Genomic DNA, 25,258 nt, shown 5'->3' with positions numbered 1-25,258 from the left:
CTACTGTGCAGCCATGTTCAGAGAAGCTGCACCCTTTCAATCGCTGTATTTCTCAATATCTGTTGGAATCGGAGCAAATTAAGAAATATTTCACATGGTTTTAATACTCTCTGGATAACAAAAATGGCGAATACACCGACGAGCGAAACGCTTTTTATTTTCTTGTTCAGTGCCTGCCATCTGGTTTCGGGGCAAATCCGTTATTCAATTCCGGAGGAGATGGAGCACGGGGCCTTTGTTGGGAATATCGCTGAGGATTTAAGGCTAAACATTTGGCAATTATCGGCTCGCAGGTTTCGGCTGGTCTCCGATTACATAAAGCAATACATAGAGGTAAATTTGGAAAACGGCAATTTATTTATTAATAAAAGAATAGACAGAGAACAGCTTTGTGGGCAAAACCCCACCTGCACCCTTGCTTTTCAAATAGCGCTCAATGACCCCATGGAAATGCATCCTGTCACAGTGGAGATAATCGACGAAAATGATAATTCGCCCAGTTTTGAGAAGGCAGAATACTCGTTGCAGATCAGCGAGTTAATTGCAGCAGGAGCGCGATTCCCCCTCGAGAGCGCGCACGATCCAGATGTGGGCACAAACACAATCAGCACTTACCAGATCAGTTCAAATGCGCATTTCGCTGTCAAAGTGCAGTCGATGAGAGATGGGAGTAAAAATGCAGAGCTGCTATTAGAAAAGCCATTAGATCGTGAGCAGCAGCAGACATTTCACCTTACACTGACGGCCATTGATGGTGCGGTTCCTCACAGATCTGGCACAGTACAGATTATCATCACTGTGGTAGATGCTAACGATAACCCACCAATATTCGACCAAGAAATGTACAGGGCAAAAGTACCGGAAAACGCCGAAAAAGGTACGTTGGTCATAAAACTTGAAGCTGCTGATTTGGACGAAGGCACTAACGCTGAACTGACATATTCTTTCACTAATCATGTTAATAAAAGGAATCGCGCGTTGTTCCACTTGCACCCGAAATCTGGAGAAATCAGCGTTCAAGGTAAATTGGATTTTGAAGAATCGCCTGGTTATGATCTTGACATACAAGCTGTCGATAATGCTCCGCCTGGATTGTCTGGCCGTTGCAAAGTTGTAGTTGATATAATTGACATTAATGATAACGCGCCCGAATTAGACGTGACTTTGGTGTTAAGTGCCGTACGGGAAGAGTCTCCTCCGGGGACTGTGATAGCAGTGATAAGTGTAACGGATCTCGATTCCAGCGAATACGGCAAAGTTCAATGCCAGATTCAAGAAAGTATTCCGTTTAAGCTCGAAAATCCTATGGCGAACACTTACACGTTGATTACAAGTGACGTTCTCGATCGGGAAACGGTACCAATCTATAACATCACAATTTTAGCCTGGGACGGAGGCTCCCCTCCTCTAGCTACAAGCAAAACCTTTACAGTTTCGGTAACCGATATAAATGACAACGCACCGAGGTTTACACAATCCTCATATAATGTCTATCTGATGGAGAACAACACTCCAGGCACTTCTATATTTGCTGTAACTGCGCTAGACGTTGATTTGGGTAGAAATGGAGAAATATCCTATTCTATTCTGGAGAGTAAAGAGCAAGAACATTTGGCGTCTGTTTACGTCACGATTAATTCCAAATCTGGGAACATATGTCCGCTGCGCTCCTTTGACTACGAGCAACTGAAACACTTCAAGATCCAAATTCAAGCTCAAGATGCTGGATCACCACCACTGAGCAGCACCGTCACTGTCACTGTGATAATTTTAGATCAAAATGATAATGCGCCGGTTATTACTTCTCCTTTGACGTGGAACGATTCAGCCATAGTGGAGATTTTGCCTCAGTCAATAATTCCAGGTTACTTGGTCACCAAGGTTCAGGCAACAGATGCCGATTCCGGCCAAAACGCACGGCTTTCCTACCAATTATTGGAGGCTACTGATTACAATTTGTTTACTGTAGGCCTTCTTACTGGCGAAATTAGAGCAACATTGCACGTAAACGGCAAAGACATGACAACGGAAAAACTGGTCATCTGTGTGAAGGACAATGGACAGCCGAGCCTCTCCAGTACTGCCACAATCGTATTTTCAATTTTGTCTAATATTACAGAGAAACCTTTGGATAGAACTGACAAACCTTTGCCGTCGGAGTACTTATCTTATCTAAATCGTTATTTGATCATCATTTTAGGATCAACTTCCTTTCTGTTTCTTATAACAATTATTCTTCTAGTCATTTTCAAGTTGAAGCAAGATCGAAGTGTTAATGAAAACGACAACTCGACTGCGTGTTGTCACAATCGTAGGAATTCGGCAGATATCCGTAATCGGGGATACGCAACAAACGAGACAATTAACTATACTATGCCTTGTCAGACTGAAGGGTATCGTTACACAGTGTGTTTATCACCTGAATCATCGAAAAGTGATTTTTTATTTCTAAAACCCTGTCATCCTACTTTGCCTTTGAACAGCATGGGTAGTCAGCAAACCGGGACAAGAAAATAATTTAGAAGCAAATGTCACGCTGAAAATGAGGGAGAAATGGCAGCGATGAAAATTTACTGCTATTTGGTGAGACAGTCGGTAAGAGTTTAGCATTTTCTCTTGTCCCAATGACTATTTTTTGTTTTGCTCAGTAAAAAAAACAATCTTCGTACGTGTCCTGTCAACGCTCGCATGAATTCTCAAAATGTTTGTTGCAAATTCTGTATTGATAACGCACACATCATTGTAGTTCCTTGCCGTTTACCCTTTTGGAGAGTGGCATAACATGTACAAAAAGCTGATTTGAATGGGAAATATAATTGTGCAGCCTGAATAAATTAATCGTTTACGTTTAATGTCACAAAAATCTATATTTCTGGCTCCAGGTTTCGTGAGTATAATGATTGTTTGGATGCATACATGAGACCATTCATGCTTTTCCAATAGTAAATATGTGGATCTAAAAATGATTAACAATTTGTGAAAATAAATTATACTTCCATCAGATTTCATATTACACAGAGAAAATATAAAACCTGTCTCTGATGTGCTGAACACTTTTTGGAAACACCGATTTACTGATCACATATTTCAATTATTTCACATTTAGTTGCTAAGTGAGACTTACACATCCAACCTAGTTTTCTGTTCTTTTTGAAAATATTTCAGGTGCCCTTGTGAAATTTACTCTCTAATCCCTTTCCAGGCATTGGAAGTTACTCAATTCTGGAAGTTTACCCCTCACAAAAAATATCCTGAATTCGCCTGTCGATGCCCGCTGATTATTTCCATTTCTGTCAGCTCAAAACGATCCCTGCTATTTACTTTAGCAAAACTTTTCAATACGTTGGACGAATTTACAAATCGTCTTTAAACTTTTTTTTCTCTAAGGATAGCGAGAAGCAGTCTTTTCTGATTTCTCCATGCAACTAAAATCCGTCAACCTGTTACCTACCTAATAAATCTTCTTTGGATGAAAATCATTGTCAACCTTCCGAAACAGCGACGCCTAGTTTTGGCAACAGTACTCCAGCTGAATTAATATAGACGTAGCTTCGAGTTTGCTTATTCATTCATGGGATATGAGTGTCGCTGACTAGCCAACATTCACTAGCTTATTCCCCAGCACTCTTGATGGTGATGAGTTGTCTTCCTGAGATAATACAGCCCAGTCATGTCTTTAGACACATAATTCCAGAAGGGAGTATCTTCCAGGATTTTAACCTCGAGACACCGAAGGAAAATTCCAAGTCAGAATGGTGTATAGCTTGGAGGGGAATTTTCGGATGACTGTGTGCCCATGTATGTGCTGCCCTAGCCCTTCCAGATGGCACTGGTTGTGGGTTCAAAAATTGGTGCCTAAGGAGCGTTGACGAATTTCTACTGTGTCTTTTACTGATAGTGAACATACACAGAAATTTTGGTAGCTTTAAAATATAAAGGGTTAAAAAAACATTGTATATTTATTGCGTTCACATTCATGATGAAGGACTTATGCCCGAAATGTCGACTCTCCTGCTTCTGGGATGCTGCCAGACCGGATGTGGTTTTCCTGCGCCACACTTTTTTGACTGGAATCGCCAGCATCTGCAGTCCTCACTTTCTCCCAGTATTGTGAAATGGTGCTCGAGCCCTGACCTGTAAAATGTAACATTTCTGTTAGTATACCATTCCCACCAGATATTATTTCAATACTTGTCTATATGCATTCTATTTCCCACATGCAGTTATGACTTTTAATTACTGTACCTAATCGTAGCCACCTCCTAATCGCCACAGATCTAACAAATATGCTCTCAAGAGCATTAAAAATACAATAAGCAACAGCGGATGCTGGGGATCTGAAACAAAAACAGCAATTGCCTGTGAAATGCAGACTTCTGGCAGCATCCGTGGACAGAAAACAGGGTTACCTTTTCGAATCCAGTCACTCTTCATAATTTCTGACAGCGTTATCAGTAACGTACTTTGTGACTATGACCGATGTATCCTATCAATTCTCATGTAACACGGACATTCTGAGAGGTTTGCATTCTGAGAGGTTTGGCATGTTGTGCAAGATAAGTGATACCAATATTTTTGCTCTGTTGCATTATTTATTGCGTGTAGCTCACACAATTAAACATTTACGCACATAAATAATCCAATCATTTACAATTTTGGCTAATTTCTTTGTTTCCATATAACTGCAATTTCCAACTCTAAATATTCATTCCTTCTATGACGATGCTGTCACTGTAAAAATGATGATTTCGTCCTTGACTTTTTTTCAGCAGAGATATTGTAAAGGCAGAGGTGCCGAACAGTCGGGGTTTAATGGTTTAACACTAGAAGGGGAGTGGCCAGTTCTCCCAGTTCAGGTTTAATCCTCTTGCTTAGTTGTTGCAGTCAAAAGACGTTTTCAATGCAGAGAGTTGCAAGCTTCAGCAAGGGGTTCTTGACAGACTTTCACTAAAACCTCTCTCTGAATGTAATTCCCTCCTTCCTGTAAGAATCTATGTTTGAATTTATCTTTCTGTCAAGGGTTATATCTATGTGATGTTACTGTATTGGAACAGTTAATTAGTAATAGTTACTGTATCGGGTCAGTTAAGGGTTCCAATAGTTAAGTTATTCTAAGTTCCAATTTTCTTTGTGTATGTTTTAACTGTAGTGTTTAAATAAATTGTGTATTGCTTAAAGCCGAGTTGTATCACACCTGGAACACCAACTTCACATCTACGCTTAAATAAAGATAAAGTTAGAGTCTAGGCTACTTTCTTGAAATATTTTGAGGGGTCTGGCCTGGTCAATAAGAGATTGGCTGCTTTGTCGGGATGATTCTACAATTCCAATATGGGTTTAGGGCTGTTGGACTGATTGATAGTGAGTGATTGGTGTTCGTGTCTTTTGTTTCGAGTGCTGAGTTCGGTTGGTTTAAACAGTGCTTTGTGCAGGAACTAAGACTCATTATGTCACTAAGAGTTTTCTGGGGCTGGAGGAAGTGATTATCGGCATTTTACAAACAATGAGTAAGATAAAGTTGTTGAATTGGCAGACAAGCTGGAGTTGGGGTTTCCTTTAGGTGAGGTAATTGCAGCAATAGTTTGACACTGAAATTTGCTGGAAAAGCCATCGGAATCTATGAAAATGTTTAGAAGACAATTGCAGATGAAGCAGCTTGAACGTGAAAAGAAACTGAAACAGTTTGAATTACCGTTAAAAGGAGAGGAAAGAAAAAGCAGAAATAAAAGAAAAGAACATAATCGCCATGGCAGAATAAATAGAAAAGGAGGAATTCCCTAGCAGAAAGGAGAAAGATAGATATTTTGGACTTTTGAAGTTGGCAATTAGCCAGAAAAGTTAACTTAAAAGGATGGAGGTGAAGGCGAAGGCAGGCACAGTTAGGAGGATAGTATTGATGAGCATACCCATCGTAGCCAAAGGACTGGTAGGCATCTGTTTAAAGAGTCAAGATTAGACTGGTGCTGGAAAAGGGATTTTGCCAGAAACATCGGTTTTCCTGCTCCTTGGATGTTGCCTAACCTGCTGTGCTTTTCCAACACAACTCTAATCTTGACTCAAATCTCCAGCATCTGCAGTACCTACCTCTGCCTATTTGTTTAAATATATCGAAACATTGCTTAAATTTGATGAGAAAGAAGTAGAAGTAATAGAGAAGTAGTAGAAGCCTTTTCTTTATCTTATTTGAGAAAGTGCATAAACAAATGAAGTGAACAATGACCATGTGGGTTTTGGCGATCCAAACAAAGTTGCTAAGTAGAGCTGGTGTGGTATTTGCATCACTATCTGAGGAGGTATGGAGGGAATATGAGAAGGTGAAAAATGCCATTTTAATGCATATGATAAAGGAAAAGTAGATCTCATTGACGATAATAAAGATAGCTTACTGGAAGGTAAAAGGAAACCTATGCTGAGGAAAGAAAAGTTAAAAGGCTGAGGTGTTTTCAGTGCAATAAAGTGGGCCACATGAAGTCAAAGTGTTGGTAGTTTAGAAAAAGCACTGGCACGACAGATGTAGAAAACATGATAAGCACATTGGAGGCGAAAAAAAGTTGCACCACAATGTACTATCTGGCTGGAGGTTGGGTGAGAAGAAAGTACCAGATCTTAAACCATTTACTTGTGCAGGTAAGATTTACTCACATAGGCAGGAACATGTCACAACATAAAGAGATACTGGATCATGTTAATCATTGATGTTGAGAGATGAGGAGCCATTTAATTCAGAAGGTCTATTGCCAGAAAAAAAGTGGTAGTACATGGAATTCACGGTGACAGAAGAAAGGCTCCATTATGTCGAATGAAGTGGGAGTGTCCAATGAAAAGTAGAGAAATGCTGATGGGAGATATCGTTGGATCATGAGCCGGAGTGCTGCCTTCTGTGGTTGAAAAGCCAGTGGAAAATCAGGGAACTGCGGTATTACAGGAAGTATATTCTGGGATTTTTCCTGACTGTGTGATAACAAGTTCACAAAGCCACCTGTTGAAACCAGAGGATAAATCGAAGAATGCAGATAAGGAAGCTGAAGTCGAATTGTCAGAGACCATATTTGTTCATATGGCTGAGACTAAACAAGAACAGATGGATGACAACGTGGGTAGTTTTAGCTCAGAGAAAGTAACTGAGCTACAATAGAAAGATGAAAAACTGAAGTATTGTATTGAAAAGCGAACATAGAAGGAGAATTACCACATGTTACCATTTTGAAAATGATGCTTTGATGATGAACGGGAAACCATCATATATTTAGGCAAACGAAAAATGGTCAGGCGTTCATCAAACTGTATTACCAGTTGGCTATAAAAAAGGACATACTGCGGGGAGCACATTAATTACCAGTAGGAGGTTATTTATGGTTAAGAAAAATTCAAGCCAAAATATAAAAAAACATTTATACTGGCCTGAAAAGTATAAGAATATAATTGTATTTTGTCAGACAGATAATTGAAACCCCTCGAGATGTAATAAAACGAACACATTTAATACCAATTCTGGCATTAGAGGAACCATTTACAAGGATTGAGTGGGACTCCTACCTAAAACAAGAAGTGGGAATTAGAATTTGTTAACAATAATGGACATGACCATTAGACTTCCAGAAACGATTCCGTTACGCAAATCACAGCTAAAAGGATTGCAGAAGAGTTACTAAAATTTTTGACTAGATATGGATTGCTCGCAAAGATAAAAGCAGAGGGACCGAAGAATCTAGGGATTAACTATTTAACAGTAGAAAGGGAGTGTCCAGTTCTCCCAGTTCAGGTTTTGTTTCTACTTTTGTTTAGCTGTAGTCATCATAAGATGTTTTCAGTCCAAAAGAGTTGCAAACTTCAGTAAAGGTTTCCTGACTTTCTCTGAAATCTCTCTCTCTAGATGTTATTCCATCCAGCCTGTAGGAATCTGTGTTTGAATTTACCTTTTAACCAAGGGATGTGTTTATTGGAATAGTTAGTAAGTAATAGTCACTGCATCGGTTCAGTTAAATTTTCCAATAGTTAAGTACTTCTAAATTCCACTTTCTTTTTCTTGTGTTTTAACTGCAGTGTTTAAATAAATTATGTTTTTCTTAAAGCCGACTGATTTGTCTAGTTGCATAACACCTAGAGCACCAACTACACATCTGCTTTAAATATAAGAAGCATTAAGGTCTATGATACCTTTTAGCATCATTTCATAACATTTAGCATCATAACATGGAGCATCATTTCAGTGCATGGCGGAAAATACGTTTTTTTCAGTTGGCATCAGGAAAGTGAAGCTTTTGTTTGGTCAGTGTATACAGAGGAACGTTGGTATATAAATGTTTCCGTCTGAAACTGTTCATATTTTCTAAAATATATTATACAGTAATTATATTTGGCATGTTCAGGGAAGCATATTTTATCTGCTTTAATTCAAATGTCATACAAAACCACTGGTGTGTTTGTTATTTATTTATGTTATTTTATGTTATATTACCTTGTAGCGCGTATTTGCAATATGACTATGGTGTCTGCTATTTCTAAAGATGCTGTTAAGCGAATATTTCTCTAAACTACGACAACCAGCCGATTCCTGTCAATCGTCTGATGAGACTTCGTTGAAATGTTTTCAATTAATTTACATAATTCCTGAAATAAGGTAACTAAACAAATGCACAGAACTTTAGCTGAGGTCTCACCAGCATTCTGTGTGTTTGAAACATGAAGTCTTTATGCTTCCATTCCCCAATAAATGAAAGTATTGTTTTGGCTTTCCAATTACATGCTGGACGAGCATACTGTCCATTTCTGAATAGTACTCTAGGGGACTCATATTCCTTTTTATCTCAGAGTTCTTCAGTCACTCAACATTGAGATACTTAGCTTATTTTTAAATTCTATCTGCCAAAATTAGCAATTTCGATTCTCACACATTGTACTCCATTTGCTAAATTTCACCCACACAACAAACTTATTCCTAACACACTCTCATACTTCAGTCCCCATCAGAGCTTAATTTCCGAACTATCCTTTTGTCAGCAATATGTTTGGCAGCTATACATTCCACTCCTTTTTGCAAGTTATTTACATTCATTAGCAGCTTAGGTTTTGATATCAACTCTTTGGCTAACCACGCTTTTCTCTTTGGAAACGTGGAAAAAGTGCTATTTTTGATACTCTCTGCATCCTTTTAGTCAGCCAGTCGTTGACCTATTCGAATATGTCAGTCCTGACACCATGAACCTCTTTTTTTTCTACAAAAATATTTGATGGCATATTGTGAAATGCCTTCTGCAGATTTGAGTAAAATATATTGTCTGCTTTTCCATTATCTGCAGTAACTCGTAAAAGAATTCCGGTGAATTGGTCAAACATGATGTCCATTTCAGGAAATCTCAATGTCTGTACCTGACCACCTTGAACTCATCTACAAGTTCAGATATTGTTGTCTTCATTGGACAATAACCTTCAAATTAGTTTGCTAATGTTTTCCAGAATATACCTAATAGTTATTCCATTGTCGAAATATTTTCTGGAAGCAACCTCTGTAACAGGTGCAACTTCAGCTAGTTCTCCTTCCTCACAGGCAGTGTACCACAAGAATTCTGCTGCATCTTCACAATTAATGACTTCGAACTGTTTCTCTACGACTGACATTAAGCTAACAGACGTGTATTTTCCTGCTTTCCATCTACACCCCTTTCGAATAAAACAGTAATATGTACCATTTTACAATTTAAATCGATCTTCCCAGAATGAAGGAAGTATTCGAAAATTAACCACAATATATTATCTCCCATGACCATTTTTTTCTAAAATGCTCAGATGGAGTCCGTTACGATTTCGTCAATTCTCTGTCGGCACTGCCAAACATTTACTTAACATCACTTCTCTGTTGATTGTGATTTTAGTGAATTTTCCCGCATGCTATTTCCCAATTCATCACTGCTTCTGAAATGTTGCTCGTATCCTTTGAAATAAAAAAATGATGCACAATGACTGTTCAATGCACCTGTCTTCACCTGTCATCTCTGCATTTTTATTAATGATTCTGTTGGCTGATAGTCTATGGGACCAATACTCACTTTGTTAGCTTTCCTTTTAAAATATTTATGGAAACCCTTAACTCTCTTTTATTGGGTGCCATTGTTCCTGCGAGTTTGTTAGCTGTTTGGACAAATGGCTTATGACAAATGGCGGACTGACGCAAACTGCGTGCATTAAATGTCTACACTGGTGCGGTCTCCACAAAGATCCCTCTTTTCCCTGAGGTGTGTTGACCGACATTTTAAGCCACTGTCAGTCATCTCTCATCCAGTCACAGTCTCCTTGAACTATGGCGACTTTACCTGTATACTTATGTCGACCTTTATGTCACACTCTATTTTTCCTTCTTAAAGCTTTAGCTTTGTTTTAGAGATCCTTCTAAGGGCCCAAACTACCAGCCGCCTTTGCACAAGTATATGTTTTCCTTCAGTTTAGTACTACCTTTAACGTTTTAGATATCAACGAATGGTGAGCCTATCCCTTGTAATACTTCCTACTTTATTGAAAATATGATGCATCCTTTTGGTAGAATCTTTGGTTCTGTTTGAAATTCACCTTTGGTGACGTTATGATTTATTGGTTTAAACGTCTGCTTGTGATAATTCAGCTTTGTCTTCACACCTTTATCTTAGCCCGTATTTACGTTTCAAACATTAATTAATATGTTCCTTATGAACTTTGCTACACCTGCAATAATCTGCTCTTTAGATGTGTCTAGAACATGACACCCCCGGCCAAAAACTCCATGTTAATTGACCCCTCACACACTACCTTTTTTTTTAGCCCCCACTACCATTACAGTTAGATGACTTGCTAAGACACTTGCCTCAGTACATTTGAGGTGAGAATTACTCCAACATACACGTTCCGAATAAATATATACCACTCTATCCGACATATGAACATTATGTACATAGCTATACTGTGGCCAGAGAATTGATCCTTCGGGCTCGCCACTAGTTGCTGGACTAGACTGATTTGTACAGCTTAGTCTGATCATAAACTAAATCTCCACTTCCTGAAGATGCATGATGCCTCAGTTTGCAACTTGCTGTTGCTTGAATTGGCGAAGGGCATTCTGCCCAACAGAACACAATACTACCAAGTTCTGCACCTTAATAATTCAGTCATGCAATATTTCACTATTATATTATTATTTGCCAGCATGCACTTTCCATAATCACAAAGCTGTGGCCTAATGGCGTAAGGATCGACTATGCATCCAGAGGTCTGGGTCGCATTCTGGCGACCTGGGTTTGAATCCTATCATGGCGAAAGGTAGAATGTGAATGTAACCTTTTTCAAAAAAAAATCTAGAATTAAAACTCGAATGAAGACCATGAAACAGTCTTCGATTGGCACGACAAAAAAGAGTAACTGGTTAACTAACGTACTCTCTAGAAGGAAATGGCCATCCTTACCTGGTCTGGCCTACATGTGATTCCAGACCCACAGCAATGTAGTTGACTCTCAACTGTTAGGAAGGGAATGAGTGCTGGCTTAGCTCGTGATGCCCACATTCTGTGAAAGATTTTTAAAAAAATTATACAGGCTTATTCTATGGAAAGTGAAGAAAATGGTAACAAATGTAAAATAAAATTAAAGAATCTCTCAAAGACATAACACTTTCATTAAAATAGCAAACGTATTCAGACTTCTTACTAGTGCTGCACAACCATAAATAAGTTTGTTCATGTCTGACGTGATGTAATATGAACAATCTACGGATTGTGTCAAATAAACTATGGGTGATACTGACAAGTAAGATGTAGGTGGTTGCAGACACAATGTTCATTATGGCAACACTGATGTGCCATCAGGAGTAGTTGGCGACTTGCAAGTCATTTTAAAAGACAAGACTGGACTTTTTTAAAAAAAAACTTACTTCTCCAGAGGTTTATTTTCTTTAGACTGGTGGTGACATGCGGCACATGAAACAAACCATTCTTAATTTTACTTTCACTTAATTTTAGTAAGCTTGTTTTATTTTCTGGAACACAACGTCAGCTGAATCCAGAGGTAAAATATTGAATGGCTTTCGTTCTGCATTGAGTATGACTGACACAGATAAATTCTGATCTTGCATGTGCTGTCCGTGAGATAGTTTTTTTTTATTGATAAGTAATGTTTTTGTCTGCATTATGATCGCATCTTCCCTAACAATTAAGACATTAAATGTATTTGGAATACCGAGCTTCAGTTTCAGAAGCAAGGGTGCTGCGGACTGTGTCACAAGACATCCTGTTGAGTTTTTATTTGCACACTCAAAAATACTAAGGTTTCAGAACGGGCTAGTTTTAAGAACAATTGCTGCAGTTATTGGTTAAGCATTTTCGTGTCACTGTCTTCAATCACGTGTGTGATGTAACCGTCTCCTCCACCAGTGAAACAGAAAAGCAGCGAAGAAACAGTCCGTGCTTTCCCTTATGCTAGACGGACATATTCAGAGAAGCTGTCCTTTTTTTTAATAACGCAAATGCACATTAGCATTAAAATACAAATTCGTTCGTTTTTTACAAAAAAGGAATTTAATGTAAGCTGATTGTTTATAAATTCATCAGACATGGCAGTCCAGAGTAATGAATACATCCAGTCGCGGGACGTTTTTCATCTTCCTCCATTATGTGACAGACACGGTTTCTGGACAACTTCGGTATTCCATTCCCAAGGAATTGCAGGACGAGACATTTGTGAGTAATATCGGTGAGGATTTAATTCTCAAATTCAGAGAATTATCGGCATGCGAATTTCGGTTGCTCTCAGATGACAGAAAACAATTGTGAAAGGTAAATGAAGACAATGGTGTTTATTTGTTAATGAACGAATAGACCGAGAAAACATCTGTAGACAAAGCACGCCGTGTTCCCTTTTCTTTCAAGTAGCTCTTGATAACCCTTTGGAAATGCATCATGCCTCAGTGGAAATAATAGATGTAAATGATAATTCACTTCGTTTTTGAAAGGATGAAATTTTCCTGCAGATCGGTGAATTAATTGCGCCTGGAGCGCGCTTCCTGGTTGAGAGCGCGCACGATAAATACAATCTACACATACAAAACCAGTCCAAACGAGATCTTCAACATTAGACTGCTGATAAGAACAGATGGAAGTGCTGAGTTGTTATTACAGAAATCCTTGGATCGTGAGCAGCAGGCTAGTTTCCATATTGTATTGACTGCTATTGATGGTGGGCTCCCCCACAGATCTGGAACAAAACCGATTATCATTACTGTAAGGGACGGAAATGACAATGCGCCTGTATTCCAACAGCAAGTCTATAGAGCGACTGTGCGAGAAAACACGCATCAAAGCAGTATCGTTGCAAAAATCAATGCTGTTGCTTAGATCAAGGAGTGAACGCTGAGTTAATATATTCCTTCACTAGCTATGTGTCTGGAAGAATTCGTGACCTGTTCAAATTGGACTCGATAACTGTCGAGATCACTGTTCAAACAGAACTAGATTTTGAAGAATCAAATATTTTCGAGTTTGATGTACAGGCAGTGGACAACGCTCTACTCTTTTTGATAGGACATGGTCGATCTAATTGATGTGAATGATAACTTTGCTGATATAGAGATAAGCTCAATATCCAGCATTATCCCTGAAGATGCTGCAGTAGGATCGGTTATAGCCACAATCAGTGTCACAGATCGAGATTCTGAAAAGAATAGTCAGGTAAAGTGCCAGGTTCCTGAAGATATTCCATGTAAATTGCAAATGTTTTTGATGAATAGTTATAAATTGATAACGCACGATAATCTGGATTGCGAACAGTCCTAATCTACAATATATCAATTTCAGCCTGGGATGAGGGTATGCACTCACTTCATGCAAATAAAGCAATTTTAGTTTCAGTCTCTGATACAAATGGCACTTTATGCAACCCTCTTATAACCTGTGTCTGACGGAGAACAACGGTCCTAGTGGTTCCACACTTGCTGTTACCGCTTTGGACTCAGAGATTTGGATCAGAATGGGGAAGCCACCTATTCGATTTTAGACAACAAGATCGACGAAGGCCCGATGTCTGCTTGCGTTACAATTAACTCAAAAAATGGAAACATTTTTGCGATTCATTCCTTTGACTATGAAAATCTGAAATTATTCCATGTCAAGGTTCAATCTCAGAACAGTGGTTCAACTCCATTAAACAGCACTGTAATCGTCAATATATAGTATTACGTTGGACCAAAATGACAACGCTCCGATTGTTGTTTCACCTTTCACTTTGAATAGTTCTGTATCGGTGGAGATTCCGCCTCAGTCAGTGTATCCAGGTTATTTGGTGATCAAATTAATCGCGACTGATTCTGATTCAGGTCAGAATGTACGGCTTTCCTATGAACTGTTGGATGCGGCTGATCACCATTTATTTACCGTAGGCTTTCTGACTGGAGACGTAAGAGAAACTCGACGACTACAAGCTCAAGATATCATTACTGAACGTTTTATCCACTCTGTGAAGGACAATGGTCAACCGAGCCTCTCCAGTACGATCATAGTTTCATTTTTAACCGTCTCCAATAATACTGAAAAGTCTTCTCAACGAAGAAACGTGCCCCACCATTCTGTATATATCTCGGATTTAAACCATTATTTCATCTTCCTTATGGATCGACTTCACTTTTGCTTCTCTTAACCATCATTTTACTGATCGTTTTGAAGTTTAAACAAGTCAGAAACTGTGCAGAAATCACAACTCGGCAGTTTCTTCTTACAGATTAATACTTCAAGCAATGGTTTTGATCAGAAACCTGGACCAAGGCGACCACTGAATAATAGCGGGCCTGATCAAACTGAAGGTTTTGGTTACACTATCTGTTTATCACCAGAATAATCGAAAAACAATTTTCTCTTTTTAAAGCCCATCCACCCTACTTTGTCTTACAGGGAAATGAATGCCGTGGATACCAACGTGTAGAATTCATTTAAACAGCAGTTTTGATGCTAGCAGGAAGTTTGTTTTGATAAAGTCGTATGTTTGGGATGCCCATAAGTTTTGAATGTTTAGCTCAATGCTTCGTTAAAAGATACTCTCAATTTTTTTTTGCTTGTTTTCTTCCGAAGTTAGTGTATTTCTGGTATTGAAATCACTGAATGCATGCATGCTTGGTGTACAGAAAATAATCATTATTAAAAAGCGACAGCAATTCAAAGTTTTTCATCTTCCACTCATCAGGACTGTGACGCAAGAATCAACCTGGAAAACAGGAAGACCAACTTATTCTGCATGAGAAGACAATTCTAATTTGTTTGGCTATCGTGGGCATGGCCATGCAGCAAGAAGAGTTTACCATCAATCTTAGTTTTCAGGCCTGGCAGGCAAATGCTTATTGATCAAAGGATTGCCATGGAGATGCACCAGAGATTGGCGGTCTTCACGACCATTTTTTAAATAAAAACGATGCAACTTAGAAAAAAAAAGTTATTGAAAAATAGCCCGATCTATTAACAAATGAAGCTTCGAGTACATACAAAGTGCATCACTCTGGGAGCCCCTAGAAATCATTTTGAATTGGTTCGTGATGGAATTCCTAGCATTGCTAAACAAATTATTTCCAGAAGTAGAATCACATCAAATCATGGGCATACTTTTCTGAAGCTTCTAAGCGCTGTCTGGTTCTGTACGATGAACATATTGTCCACAGTGAATGGCCACTGGGCCTATTCTTTGCTATATTCTGTCAATGTTTGGTACGAGTGGCCTACATAGCTGGCATTATGGAGGGACTGATAGTCAACATTCTATTATCCATTTGTGTGGTAGGCAAAACGTATATTTAACTTGACTGCAATATTTTAATAGAGAAACAATAGTAACAATTTTAATAATAACCATTGGCTTCATGTGAACTTTGACTGCTGTTTTCTTGTTCTGCCATTCTATGCAGTGCACACTACATTAACCTTAGCATGCAATCAGAGGTTTATATGCTTCTAAACGTATATGATTTTAGGGGTCAGTGTAATTTCACAAGTAACTGTTCTACTTCAAACAATGAACATCTGTTCTTGGAAAACAAAAGCTAATTAAGAACTTTGACTTAATTCATGCATATACTGACAGTGCTAACGTTTTCAAAATATATACGCAGAGAATATGTGTAGTAATTGAATTGAATTTGAGGGAGTAAAATTGGCTTCTGTCTTTGAAAAATGCACTGACGTGAAATAATGTTTTCTAGATTACATTTAGTACCCACAATTCACAAGATGCATACTTAAATGCATGCAGTATCTGTTAGGGCAGGCAATGTTGTGATAGTTATTCTCAGCCTTTAAGGGGTATGTTTCCTCCCACAACATGTGACACACATGGAAGTTTCTGTTTCATGAGGATATGTGATGTGATTGTGCATTCCAGCCAGTGGTGTCTGACATTCAATCCAAGAAGGCTTTTGAACCTTTTGTATGTGAGATTTTCTCTCAATAACTAATAATTCTGCACTACAAAACAATACGATCAAAGCATTGACAATAATATGACAGCATTTCACAAACAAACTGTATTTTCTATGAATTAATTGCGATTTCACATTGAAAACTACAATTCTTGCTTGGAAATTTACACATCACATAATTCATTAAATGCAATTTAGATTTTATAATGTTTGCTTTTTCAACTGAATTAATTTCTGACGATATAATAGTTAATGGTGCTCGAATTCCCTGGCAACTTCTGTCAAGCTGTTTTCATTTACTAGTGAAATTTTAAGGTATAAATTTCAAGTTCTTTATTCACCCAACATTTTATGACGTAATTTGAATCACAGTATGAGCTTTAACATTAAAGAAAGGCGAATAATCTATTCTTAAACGTATTTCAGACTTTTTATTAACTGCTTAAGAATTAAATATATGTATACATTTAGAATGAATTGTTTTGGCTCTTGCACCTATGTTAAATATCAAGTAATTTGCTTTTAATTTCGTGTTTTGTTTATTTATGCTTTTGGTGATACTTATAATATTTAAATCTACTTTCTACAAACTGTAAAGTAAACCAAGGAAAGCAAGCACACACCTTATATTTAATGCATTAATTTAAAAATGGAATGAACGTAATTTGAAATTATGCTTTAGGTTCTAATTGTCATCTAAACTTTTACTCTAGTTCAATTCTATACTTATTGAACTATATGCAAGAGAACGAATGTGCAATGAAGACTGGGAGACAGCAGCAGAGATAGAGACAATAAACAGTGTTGAGAAATCACAGATATCAAAACACATTTCTTTTTATGAAGCATAAGAATGTTTTACAACATCAATGTTAAATCCAAACTTTTCATGAACTCTCGCATTCCATGAAAATATCCACAAAATTTGTGAATTTTGGGTAATCCATAGAAGCGTGGTGTGTTGGATCTGTCTGGTTTCATTTTTTTGAAAGTCTGTCTTATTTATTTCTCCAGATTTCCGAAGTTGTTTTGAGTAGGGCTATGATTCTGTTCTCTAGTTGTGGGGTCGGGTCTATCGCCACTTTTTGGTAAGTGTTTGTATCTGCACGTAGTGCGTTCACTTTTTCAATGTAATCTGTTTGACTTAAGATGCTGATTTCTCAACAACAAGCCCAAACAAGCAGCCAGAACACGTTGGGAAACCCTAGCCACTCTCCGCTATTTCAAAGACATCTCAGAAATGACTGCCAGACTACTCAGACCCCTTGGCATCATGGCATCCCACAAACTCACCAAGAAACGAAAACAGCAGCTAATAAACTTGAATGACTTTATACAGACAACAAACAAACTAATGTCATTTACAAAATACCATGCGAGAACTGCAATAGTCACTATACCAGCCACCAGGATAAATGAACATCAACTAGCCACAAAACGACATGACCATCTCTCACTTGATTCCTTACATACAGCTAAGAAAGGACACCACTTTGACTGGGACAACACATTCACCCTAGGACAAGCCAAACACAGACACGCATGAGAATTGTAGAAGCATGAAATCCCAACCGGTACTCTATCAACAACCATATTGACTTGGTCCCCATTTTCCACCCCTTGAGCAAAAGAACAGGAAATGACATCACCACAGGAAATGACATCATCAACCCCCCCAAAAAAATCCCAGACATATAAATAGAAAGCAGGAATGATCAGCAGTACTTCATCTGGAGGCTCGCTGAGGATGTTACCTAGTATGGTGACGAAACGTCTGAAAATAAACCTTTCAGCTCAGCGAGCACACCTACAGCCAGAACTTATTTTGTTCCCTGATGACGTGCAAGGATGAAATATATACCCCTCCCAATCTTCTCCAGAGTAACAATAATCTTGGTGAACCTGAACTAGCCTAGAAAAATAGTAATATCCAGCTGCCACATAGTCTGACTGTTGGATCATTGACCAAGACAATGACACAATCAATCCTGCTAAGTCACCAAAGTGCACCTTAATAACATCAAAATTGAAAGAGGTGTCCCCCAGATTAGTGAAGCAATATATTGACACCAGGAGTCTCACAAAATCATGTATTACATTGGAGGTCCTGGGCATTATCATCATCATCATCCACAAGGTGACAGCATAGTGGTGTATAGTCAACAGAGTATTGTCATGTGAGAATCAGCATTAATTCTGCACAACGTGAAGACTAAAGACATCAGACGAAATATGGACATAGAAACTTCGTGCTAATCACCACCTACCTAATCCGCACACCACATAACATTTACCATCACTTTGAGGTCATCCAGAGGGTATGAAACGCAAGGAATACACTCTGGCTGGAATATATTAATTTTCATCAACAGCAATTGTTCTGCAGCACACCCACTATCATGGCCCATCCAATTCCTAAACTGGATTTGTGGCAGTAGGTGAGCAACCAACAGGATAAAAATTAAACTTACTTAAACTTGTTGTAAATCTACCTGCAGCAGATATCAATGTCTCTGACAGCACCATGACAATATTGTGACAATGACACAACTCATATGAAGATGAAGTCCCGCCTTTACTTTGAGGATATGCTCTGAGAATGCATGATGACAATGCTGAATTGAGAATGCATGATGACAATGCTGAATATGATGCATTTCAAAAAAAACTATCAAGTCAATACTGAGCACTCATGAGCAGTCTTTATGAGTTACCAGTAGCAACAGAGTTGTTTTCAAACAGAATCAGACCCTGATACCTTCCCCATTCTACCATTACTATGGAGACACATGACCAACACAGATTCAAAGAAGATAGTAGGAAGGCAGTATGTGAACAACAGCACCAAACATGACTGAAAATAACATGTCGAATTGATCAAAGTCTTAGCACTATTTGCACATTAAGCAGCTCGTGACAGATAAGGCTAAGAGAAGGCACAGTATGACACCTAAGCTCACGAATCCTACCACATCCAGTTATTAATGGTGGTGGATAATTAAATAACTAGTCTGAGGATGAGGCTTCATAAATATCCCTATCAGCAATGATGGGAGACCCCAGAACTTCGTTGTAAAATACATAACCGAAGCATTTTCAAGTGCAAACAAAATTGACGACTGGAGACTTCAATTCAATTCTAAGGTCCCCAGTATTACAGACGTGAGACGGCCACATAAAGAGAGTAAATATTAACCAGACAGCTAGCGCTATATCTGTTGTCGATGTCAGGCTGCAGCAAGTTCCATTCACCCCACGTGATATCAAGCAACGATTGAAAGAATTGGACAGCGCAATGACTATGTGTTCTGATTAAAATCGGGGAATAGCGCTGAAAATCTATGATCCCAAAGGAGCCACTCCTCAAGCACTGCTCCAATGCAGTTGCAATCTATACAGCAATACGGAAAGTTTTCCATATATTGTCACGGCCATAAAAAGCAGGATAAATCCTAACAAGCCAATTAGCACTCTATTCAAATGCCCAAAATCACTATCCAAGTAATGAAATGTGCCATTGAGAATGCTGACAAGAGCCATTTACACCAAAATAATGTGTTCACTGACGCTCAGTTTGTGGTGGCAAAAGTGAGGACTGCAGATGCTGGAAATCAGAATTTAGATTAAAGTAGTGCTGGAAACGTGCAGCAGGTCAGGCAGCATCCAAGGAGCAGGAAAATCGAAGTTTCGGGCAAAAGCCCTTCATCAGAAATGAAAGCAGGGAACCTCCGAAATGGAGAGATAAATGGGAGGGGTGGCCAGCCGAATCATGCCCTTGGATATATTGCAGACCATCCATATATGGAAGGAAGAGCTGAGATCCAAGGAGGAAATAAAGATGACTGGCTTTTAACAAAGTTGCATTTGATTCAATGCTAGATCAAGGAGCTCTAGCAAAAACGTAGCAAAGGAATCTCTCTCGTCTGACAGCAATTATACCAAGCATTTAGGACAAAGGCAGTCACCCCATCCACACGACCGGAATGTTGTTGTCTCGTAAGTTCTTTGCTAGGGCTTGACTAGTGTCATCATCAATGACATTCCCTCTGTCATAAGTTCCAAGTTCGGGATGTTTTCTGACGATTATGCAACGTTCAATTCAACTTCTCAGGTAGTGCTGAAGTCGACGTGGCAAAGTATCAAGACCTCGACAACGTTTTGGCCTAGGCTGAGAAGTGACAAGTACGGCTGGAGTTGCATTTTTGTTCGTCAATATTAATATCAAACACGAGAGAATCTGTCTATCCCCCTTTGCAGACAACAACGTTATCATAAATGAATCCCCTGTTTAAAATATCGAGTGTTGCCATTGACCAGAAATTGAATTGGACGAGTGACACAAAAGCTGCAACTTCAAAGACGGTCAATAGAAGGGAATTATACAGCTATTAATGCTTCTCCTGACTTCTTAAATGCTGTCTACCACTGGTGAGATACAAATTAAGAATGTGCCAGAATATCCTCAACATACCTAGCTCAAACGACACACGTGAATCTCGACAAATTCAGGAAGAAGCTGCTGCTTGATTGGCAGCCAATCAATCCACTTCGTTTACTCTGACTCACAGTGACAGTATTGCATACCACCGTGAACATATTTTGCACAATTTATCAAGACTCCTTAGACAACACGCACCAAATTCCCTATCTCTCCCACAAAGTTGGACAAGGGCAATTATCTGCCTGCTCCTCCTTATTCTGTACACAATTATGATATGGAGCCATTGCCCCATGGCTTCCGTATTTCCGGGAAAATGTTGCAAAATTGCATTCTGAACGAGGGCGTGGTGAACTGACCCTGCAAGGACTGCAGTGGTTCCAAAATGAAGCTCACCATTTTATCCGTAAGGGCTATTAGAGGTGAGAAATAAACTTGGCATGGCCAAAGATGCGCATTGTCTATATATGAATTTAAAATTAACTTTGCCACACGTACAAAATTAATCAAGAGGGGATGTCCCACGAATTATTATCTCAATCTATTTTACACTCCATTGGCATTAGTGTTTGAATTCGATACCTCGACATGTATAGGCATCCCATGGAGAGCTGCAGTTGCAGGCACGATTCCTGCCCCATTCTTGGATGCTGCCTGAACTGCTGTGCTCTTCCAGATCACTCATCCAGAATCTGGTTTCCAGCATCTGCAGTCATTGTTTTTACCCCATTCTAAAGTTTGCTCAAATGTCACTCCTACAAATTGTAGTGATATTCTGTTATGAATTTCTAACAAGGAGGCATAGATTTCTTTGAGATAGTGACAAAGTCTTAAACTTCAACATACTAGCCACATAGAACAGATACTTTGAAGGTTAGAATTGACACAGGTGAACAGTTTGCATTTCAATAGTTGCCTAATTAAGAGACAAAAAAACTGATGTCCAGATTTGAAGTGAGACTGATTACTTTTGACATCAATGCAGAAGTTGTTCGAGGTGTGCCATCAAGAATTTATAGAAACCAGGTGAAACAATCTCTAAGGATTAGTTACCTGTCTAGCACAAAAGAGGAGGTTGGAACTGTAGGAAGACAACCATCTCAGTTTCAGGAAGTCTCTGCAGCAATTTTTTAAGGTCTTGTCAATGCTGAATCAGTTTCAACTGTGGAATCAATAACCATTCTCTATCTCAAGATCAGCACTGGAATGCTCACTGAACATTGCACAATTTACAGAAACACTTGCAATTCTGTGGATGCAGAAACTGTCTTCAAGCATTCTCAGTAAGATCTGCACAATATAAAAAGACAGGTAAGACTACTTCCCTTTTCTCCTCAATGGTGTTACGATCGCTAAATTCTCTACCACCAACATTAATATTGTTTATCATGGGCTGCATTCTGAACTCAAAAAGCCAGATCAATAGTGTGCCTGGAAATTTTGCAATCTGTATGTCAATTATTGATTTGCCAAAACTCGCTCACCAAGTAAAGGGCATAGTTACAGTTTCATACAACATAGCTGCAACTCCAAATGCAGTCAGGACGTTTGACATAACTTGGGACAAAGCAGTGTTCGGACGTGGGGTAAACCCCTCTGCTATTTTAAACCTGAAACACAGAGAAGCTCACCTCATGCTGTAACCTGTTAAATTTCGAGGGGCAAAGAACTATCCCAGAGATCCATATTTAAAATAAAAATTAGCAATTTTATTCTTTAAGTCCAAAGGAGAATATTAGAAGCTATTTACAACTCCCTTCCCTGAAACTTATCTTTTACCTCCCACTCTGAAATACTGGACTTATACTAAAAATGAGTAAGATTTCCAAAAAAAAACCTCACGTTTCAAAACCAGTCAGTTTTGTCGATTCTCTTTTGTAGGCCTTCTTCTAGAGGTTTTTCTCTAAGTCGTTTTCAATGTCCTGTTGCACAAATTTCTCATGGACAGGTACCTTTCAGAGAGTTCTTTGGCTAGCAGTCTATACTTGTTGATGTTCTTGGCTGTTATCCCCTGAAAAGTTCAAAATGTCCACTTTAACACATCAAAACATCGGATCATTTCATTAGTTTGATGTTGTCTAAATACTAAATTCAAATTTGACTGGATTTTATTATCTGAGGCATAATTTAAACTGATTGGCCGAATTTGAGTTTGTTCTGCTATAATAGCAACGCTTAATAGCAACCAATAGGAACTATTGGTTTCACAGTCAAATGTTACATTTTAAATTCTTTCAGCACATTCTGTGTCTCTCTAAGTCCGTGCCAACTTCCAGTCTCTTAAACCTGCAGTGGATACCTACACCTTCATAACACCTTACGAAAAATGAACCATCATAATCAAAAGATGGCTTCATTTTTAAAAATTATTTCACCACATTATCACAATATGCAGATAACCTTAATATAGATGTAACATTCGATAAATACCAATCTCATCTAAACTTTACCAGTTAGATCCGCGATAACACATCTGCAATTACATTCTTACGACCTGCAACATGCACAATTTATAAATTAAAAGTGTGTAACGTATGACTCTAACAAAATAGTCCCATGTTCTTGTATTTAAATCGTTCTACGTATGTAAGAGGATTGTGATCTGTGTGCACAACTGTCTCTGATACATTGTTCATGACATACGCATCAAAATGTTGTAATGCTAGTAACAAACTCAATGGTTCTTTTTCTATCGTGGAGTATTTCTTCTGGTGGAGGTTGAACTTCTTCAAAAAGTAACCAAAAGACAGTTAAATCTCATTATCATCTTCCTGCAGCAGTGCAGCTCCAACTCTTATGTCACGAACATCGATGACAACTTTGAACTTTTGAACAGTTTTGCTGTAGCTAAAACTGGGGCAGTGGTTAATATTGCTTTTAAATGGTCGAGTACCTCCTGGCATTGTTCTGTCCACCGAAACTTTGTGTTCTTCTTCAGCAAATTGTTTAATGATCCCACTACACTGCTGAAGTTTGGGACAAACTTCCAATAGAACCTGCTTCATCACAAAAATCGAAGCAATGCTTTTGTCGAGGTTGATTGTGGAAATTCCTCGATGACCTTCGTCTTTGTATTTTATGGTGTCAACATTCCATGACCGCTGTTATGTTCGAGAATGTCACCTCTGCTTTCGTGAGTTCAGTTTTGTTAAGTTTATTAACAGTCTTTCTTCTTGGGTTCATTCGAAGAATACTGCCAACTGTAGCATGCGATCTTTCCAGGATTTACTAAAGATTACTACATTGTCCAAATAGACTGCACAGTTTGTTAACCCAGCCACAACTCTGTTCATGAGTTTTTGGAATGTGGCAGGTGTGTTCTTCATTCCAAAGGGCATCAGTTTGAATTGAGATAGCTCATTTGAGGTTACAAATACAAAGATGTCTTTCGCTATGTCTGATAAAGGTACCTGTCAGTTATAACGCAGTAAGACCAACTTGGTGATGTAACTGGCTTGTCCAACTTTCTCTATACAGTCCTCCAATCTTGGTATTTGGTATGAGTCTGATTGTGCAACGGTATTGACTGTATGATAATGCATACAAAATTGTTGTGTCCCTTCTGGTTTGGTAACTAAGACGATTGGCGAATTCCACTCACTCTGTCTCGTTTTGATGATATCCTCATTGAGCATGGCCTCCCCCTCCTTCTGTATCTGTCTGGCTTTGTAAGGAGTAAGCTGATAAGGCTGTTGTTTTTTATCTGTACAGCATTCCCTATGCCTACTTCACGCACAATAGCTTTAATCCTCCCTATCTGATTCCTGCATATGTCCTCATACTGCAGTAACAAACTTTTCAACTGCGTTCTATGCTCCTGAACCAGATAGTTTACGAACCTATTCCACTCCTCAAGGACATCTTCATTGTTTGACATATTTTGAGGCACATCAAATTCCACAACATCTGGATTTGAGTCCTCACTCTGCGGGGTGGTAACTAACACCTGTTTCTCCAGTTTCTTTCTTTCTCTATAATAAAATTTCAACATGATCACATGAGACACCCGATACAGTTTTTTTTTCTATCTGGCAGCTTTACTAGATGGTTCACCTGATTAAACGTTTCTTTTTCAATCTGATAGGGACTAGCAAATCTGGTTTTGAAGGGATTTCTTATCACTGGTAAAAGTACTAACACGTCATCCTCTCGGGAAAACGTCCGAGTCTCAGCATTTTTATCTGCCACCCGCTTCATTCTATTCTGTGCCCTCTTTAGGTGCTGTTTAGCTAACTCACCTACTCGATTTAATCTCTCCTTCACCTCTAATACATACTCTGAGTGTGAGATCTCCGATTCTGGTTGTGCCAATTTTTCTTTCATTAATTGCAAAGGGCCTCTCACTTCATGACCGAATATTAACTAAAAGGGAGTAAGGTGAGAAGATTTGTTTGGGGCATCTCTAATGG

The 25,258-nt window shown here is 38.7% G+C and overlaps 1 protein-coding gene across 1 annotated transcript in view; it reads left to right on the top strand.

The window, feature by feature from the left end:
• Positions 1 to 25,258, top strand: part of LOC140492301 (uncharacterized) — a 36,199-nt gene continuing 10,941 nt past the window's right edge. The window contains exon 1 of the mRNA XM_072591253.1: positions 1 to 2,510. Within this exon, the coding sequence (XP_072447354.1) occupies positions 124 to 2,510 (2,387 nt within the window). The 5' untranslated portion in view covers positions 1 to 123. The remainder of the gene's footprint in view (positions 2,511 to 25,258) is intronic.

The sequence above is a fragment of the Chiloscyllium punctatum genome, chromosome 20, assembly GCF_047496795.1.
Source record: "Chiloscyllium punctatum isolate Juve2018m chromosome 20, sChiPun1.3, whole genome shotgun sequence".
Lineage (NCBI taxonomy): Eukaryota > Metazoa > Chordata > Chondrichthyes > Orectolobiformes > Hemiscylliidae > Chiloscyllium > Chiloscyllium punctatum.
The sequence above is the reverse complement of the archived record's forward strand: the minus strand, read 5'-3'. Positions and strand labels throughout refer to the sequence as shown.